General features: G+C 41.8%; 1 protein-coding gene across 2 annotated transcripts in view; it reads left to right on the top strand.

The window, feature by feature from the left end:
- The window catches only part of LOC110025154 (protein DETOXIFICATION 35-like), a 30015-nt gene that overhangs the window by 14195 nt on the left and 9663 nt on the right, over nucleotides 1-6157 (top strand). For both annotated transcript variants that reach the window (XM_020725453.1, XM_020725454.1), the window contains exons 4-5: nucleotides 1517-1755; nucleotides 1876-1994. In XM_020725453.1, the coding sequence (XP_020581112.1) occupies nucleotides 1517-1755; nucleotides 1876-1994 (358 nt within the window). The remainder of the gene's footprint in view (nucleotides 1-1516; nucleotides 1756-1875; nucleotides 1995-6157) is intronic.

Below are 6157 nucleotides of genomic sequence, written 5' to 3'. Positions count from 1 at the left end.
CCGCCTCTACCGCGAACTCCCCGAAGCATAACTCGCCGAACTGTCGTAGCCCTTTATCCGAACTGCTTCGCACCTGTTCGTTCCCGCGAGCCCTTCCGCCTTGCGAACAATTTTGATCCTGCAACAAAACTTTTCTGCAAAAAATTCCTCTGCAAAAATCCTTGTTTAGACCTCTTTTTTTTTTTGAAAAAAAGGAAAAAATAAAAATTAAAATATTCAAGCAAAAGAAAAAAAAAATTTCCTCTCCGCCTCCAAGAAAAGAAATAAATATTTCCTTTATTTCTCTTTATCATCCAACAAAAGAAATCCTTAATTAAATTTGCTTAATTTGAAAACTTTCCTTTAATTTTTCTTCCTTCCGCGGGCCAAGGGAAAAGACAAAAAAGTAATAATAATGGCAGCTTTCCTTTTTCTCCAACAAGGAATATTCTTCCATTAAGCAGCCACCCAGCAATGGAGTATTCTTCCTTCTCCCTCCGCAAGCCAGCCAGCAATGGAAAGGTTCCGTTTTTTTTTCTCTCTAGAAGGAAACACTGCACAGTGGCTCCGCTCCTTCCCTTTTCTGGATCCCGCCTGTTCCGCCTCCGGCAAAATTTTCGGAATTTACCGCGGGGAGCCGCGATCCACTCTAATCCACTCCTGCCTACCGCTAGCGACTCTGTTTCGGATTTTCTGGATCGCAACTTGCCTTCCTATTTTTCCTCCCTTCCGCACAAGCTCTGTCGCAAAGCTCGCACACTGCCGCGAATCCCGTCTCTTTCCTCCGTCGCGATCCCTCTCTTCCGCGAACTCCCGATCCCTGTTTGTACATCCGCTCCGCCTCGTTCGTCCGTCCCGAACTCGTCCGAGGGTGGCTAATCAGAATTCTCTGCGCACTGCTGAACACTTTGCTGCCTCGCAAACTGCACTTGCGGACCCTCCGATCGAGATCCTCTTCCTTCTTCCTGCGCCGCCCCCGTTCCTCGAACTTGTCTCTGATACCACTTGTTGAAAAAATTAGGGCGAAGAAAAACAAGAATCGACACAAATCCAGAAGAACACAGAGATTTAACGAGGTTCGGCAAAGATGCCTACATCCTCGGGAGCAGAGCGGCGTATTCCTTTTCAATATTCAGAAAAGAGGTTACAGAATAGAAGATCCAACTCTCTCAAAGACCTAGAATTACAAACATGTCTATTTATAATCCTAGAGTAAACCCTACAGTACAATATGTAATTACCAAATTACCCCTGTACCGTATAGCGGGGCGTTGACCCAACGCCCCCAACCCACATAACGTAACTTCCCGATTTGGACAGATTCTTCCGCTTCGCTCCGCTCTGCTCCGCTTCGTTCCAGCATCTGTCCCTATATAGTATATGAGCCATACCATAACATAATTAACTACATTTATTAATCTACGGACAAAATTAATCATCTCATATTTCCAATTAAAATGTCTATGATATAGAAAGGCTCTATATTGTTTTTGCAAATGTTAATGATATGTTTTTTGGATGTGCTTAATTTCCATAGTGTTCGGGTCTCGAATGAACTTGGATCGGGCCGGCCGAGGGCAACCAAGTACACTGTTGTGGTTGTGGTGGTCACTTCTCTAGTGATTGGGCTCTTTTTCATGTGTGTCATTCTTGCTGCAAGAGATTATTTTCCGGTATTATTTACAAGTGATAAAGAGATGCAGAAGGCTGTTACGAGAATTGCTTATCTTCTTGGGATTACCATGGTGCTCAATAGCATCCAGCCAGTGATTTCAGGTGAGTATTATTACATAAGGTCAATTTTGTAATTTCTAAATCATTAATAATGTCTCTCTCTCTCTCTCTCTCTCTCTTTCTCTCTCTCTCCCCCCTCTCTATTTGTTTTGGCTGAGGCAGGAGTGGCAGTCGGAAGTGGATGGCAAGGACTAGTGGCTTACATTAATTTGGGATGTTATTATATTTTTGGCCTTCCATTGGGGTTCTTTTTGGGATATTTTTTGCATTGGGGAGTTCAGGTAAGTTTTAGTCTCAAGTATCCATTGCTATTTAACTTCTGCCCAAAAACTTTCAAGAACCTTACGCAACATCTGAAATTTACATACATACCATTCAATTGTCATATATTTACATATGCAACATCTGAAATTTAATTTTGATATAGATACCGCCTTTTGCATGAAAATGTGTATTTTACTTTTTAAAAGTTAAAATGGTTGTATTTTTGAAGTACAAATACAAAAAATTGGAGTGATATAATTGTAAAAAAATGCAAAATCTTGGTGTTAGACATGAAAATACATAAAAATTGAGTGGTATTTATGTAACTGCCCCGTTATAAATTTTTGAGCCTTCATCCAATTGACAACAAGTAATTTGCTGTTTTCTTTCTTTAGATTGATTAAAACAACCACCTGGATTGCTTTTCTTTTTTGGATGCAATTTGCTTGCTATATTTTCATTTTGAACAGTAGAAGTGTTTGTATTCTAGCTTCAGGTTCAATAAATAAATGGTTACAGTGGAAAGTTAATTGAAGTCATCGTTTTCATTTACCATAGTAACTCCATATGGTTGAAGAAAAATTTTATCCTGCTAAGCAATTCCACAATTTAAGAGGAATTTTATCCTTCCAAACTTCATTAAATAATGTAATCCAAATTTATTCAAAATACTATTCACAATAAACCCAATATTCATCCACTCTGTATATCCTCTGCTATCTATTAACATTCAACGGTCTAGAATTTCAGTTATATTACTGACGAAATATCATTGGTGTGATTTAAGAATCACCACCGTTAATAATTTACATCAAGAGATTGGATGATTAAAATTTAATTATCATGATAGATTTGATCTCTTCACAGTATAAGCCCAATTGTAATCACAAACAATTTGGTTAATCACCATCTTAATTTGATCTCCACATTAACTAATTTTCCAAAGCCCAATTTGCTTGCATAGAGATCTCAAACCGAACATTACAACAACAACAACAACAAAGCCTTAATCCCACTACGTGGGGTCGGCCACATGAATCCTTTTTCTCCATTGCGTCCTATTTAGTGTCATATTTTCATTTAGTTCTAGTAAATTAAGATCATTTTTAATACAATAAGCCCAAGTCTTCCTAGGTCTACCTCTGCCTTTCTTAACACAAGTCAAATCTAAAACATCTACTCTCCTAATCGGATCATCTAATGGTCGACGTTTAATATGTTGTGACCAAACCAAACCATCTAAGACAACTTTTTCTAATTTTGTCTGTCATAGGAGCTAACAAACCGAACATTAACAACTCATAATTCAATTAAGCCAAGTCTAAGCCAAGGTATATTCGACTCGACTCAACTCAATTACAGCTCTACCAGTGAAGGCTATTTTAGCACCTCATTAACATAATCTAGGGACTAATTTGGCATTGTTATAAATTATGGAACTAAAATGACCCATCTAAATAATCAACGACTATTATACAAGTATTAAAACGACCCAGGCGGGACCGGTCGAAATTCAGCCGACTGGCTCGCCCCAACGATTTAAGAGCCGAACGGCTTTGCAGGTAGGGGCGACACAGCGGGGAGCGGCGACAAAAGGATCCAACGAACAGGAAGGCCCATGAAGCTTGTAGCCGCGTCTGCAAAGAGGAGAAATTCAAGGAGTTTTGTGGGGAAAGTTTGAATGGGTTTAGGAGAGCTATATTAGGACTAAGAACCTAGGCTTTATTTTATGTTTTGTTTTGGCTGCAATTTTCTTTTTTGTATTGTGATATTCCTAACGACGTGTAGGGTTTGTGGAGAGACGATCTACCTCTCGAACACTAGATCATTGTTGTATTCTGCTTGTTTTCTTTAAGTTTCGTAAGAACATTCCTCATTTGAGTTTTTTCTACCTATCTATTACAATTTAGTCGCTATTTGTTCATTGTTTTTGGTTCTGAATCCTATCAAATTGGTATTGGAGTAAGATCTTGGAGGGATGACAACAAATAAAGTGGATGTGTTGGAAGGAGAAATCGGGCAAATCAGATCGGGAATGGAAAATGTTCGCCACCATTGATAACAGGTTTTCTTCCATAGAGAGCCAATTGGAGGATAAATTTGAAAGCATAGGGGAAATGATAGAAATGATGAAGAGGCTCATGGATATGCAATCCAAGTCCCTGCCGACCACTCAAGTTGCAAACCCTAGCCAAGTATTGATCAGGGAATCCTTGGCCAGATCAAGAGGGAAGGGGATCGAACGACAACGAGGAGGATATCATCTACCACCAAGAGCCCCCCCTCCCCCAGGGACTCCGAGAGGAGGGGGGATTAGAGATGTCCGATGGAGGGGGCTAGGCTCAAAAAATTGGAGGGTTGGTGTAAGTGGCATGGAAGAGCACGAAGGAGAAAAAGGGAATCGAGAATGGTGTATGGTTATGACTGAAGAACGGAGTTTCATCTTAGACACATGGGGGGAAACACCAGAGGAAGAGGAAGTTGGGGTAGAGATGCAAGGGTCAGAAAACTGAAGATGTCGATTTTCAAAGGAGAATATGCACATGGGTGTGTATAATGTGGAGCGATACTTTGCGGTCAATGGGTTAATTGAGGAAGAGAAGCTCATGGTGGCGGTATATGTTTTTAGGGAAAAGCTCTAGTATTGTTGTTATTTTGACCCCCAATTATTGAATTAAGGTAAAAGTGCACTTTTATAATGTGGTACCGCTCACCTACCATATCCCACCTACCGCCCACCTACCTCCCACCTACTGCTCACCTATCTCCCACCTACCACTCTTTTGCTTCTATAAATAGAGAGGGTGTGAGGCCTAGGAGAGCAAGGGAAGAGATCTTAAGCCACCACAAAAGAGGAGAGAATAACTAGAGAGCTAGAGAGCTAGAGAGGAGGAGAGCATCTTGAGGCCTTGTATCAAGGTGTCGCTTGAGATGGAGGACCGTAGAAGGAAGATGAGGGCTCATCTTTATGTATAAGCTATGTATTCTCCATTTCTTTTGCCTTAATGAACTATTTGATTGATTCTCTCCCGTGGACGTAGATCCAGTTGGATCGAACCACGTAAACGATTTGTGTTTACTTGTGTTCTTTGCGTTTCATTTTTTATGTCAGGAAGTACATATCTCACAACAATTGACGCCGTTTGTGGGAAGATTCATACTTCTTGGCTAGAAGTGTCCGCGTAAAGGTGTTCGCGGCCAGTGACGAAGAAGAGGACTTCGACATTTACGAACAGAGGAGCAAACGGATCATGTCGCAGACAGCCGAATCGCGACAAATTCGGTGAGCAGTGAAAGCTTTGATCGACTGGATTAGCACCACATGTTGTGTGATTCGGCGAGACGGAGGAGGAACTGCCCGTGAAGGAGCAGAGGAAGGCGGGTCGTTCGGTCCGCGAAGGGGCAGATCTCGCGGAGGAGGAGGGTTTCCTGGATTAGCACCATAGGTTGTGCGGTTCGGCAAGACGGAGGAGGACTGCCCGTGAAGGAGTAGAGGAAGGCGGGTCGTTCGGTCTGCCAAGGGGCAGATCTCGCGAAGGAGGAGGATTTTCGCGTCAGCTAGAACACGCCGCGACAACTCTCGGAATTCAATAGGTGCCCAGCGGAACGAATTTCAGACGTTAGTGGGGATCAAGCCACAATAATGAGTTCCGCCAAATTCTACATCGAGAAATTCAACGGGAATCGAGGTACTCTACCTGACAAAGTCTCTGGCTAATAGACTCTTTCTGAAGCAGCGTCTATACTCTTTCAAAATGCATGAAGACAAATCCGTCTCAGAGCAGATTGACGAGTTCAACAAGTTCATCGATGACCTCGAGAACATCAATGTAAAATGGACGATGAGGACAAGACACTACTGTTGCTAAACTCTATTCCCAAGAGCTACGAGCATTTCAAGGATACGATGCTCTATGGAAGGGCGCAGACTGTTACTCTAGAGGAGGTTCAATCTCTTATTAGAGCTAAAGAACTTCAGAAGGAGCACGACATGAAAGAGGAAACCAGTGGAGATAGTCTGACAGTTAGAGGAAGATCGAGCAAAAAAGGCTTCAAAAGTGATCAGAGTAGATCAAAGTCCAGAAGGAGGGCAGAAGTCAGTCCTTCTAAGAGATCTAACAAGTGTTACCACTGCCACAAGGAAGGTCACTTTAGAAGGATGTCACTTTAGAAGGAACTG

This window comes from Phalaenopsis equestris, unplaced genomic scaffold, assembly GCF_001263595.1.
Source record: "Phalaenopsis equestris unplaced genomic scaffold, ASM126359v1 Scaffold000291, whole genome shotgun sequence".
In the NCBI taxonomy this organism is placed as follows: Eukaryota; Viridiplantae; Streptophyta; class Magnoliopsida; order Asparagales; family Orchidaceae; genus Phalaenopsis; species Phalaenopsis equestris.
The sequence above is the reverse complement of the archived record's forward strand: the minus strand, read 5'-3'. Positions and strand labels throughout refer to the sequence as shown.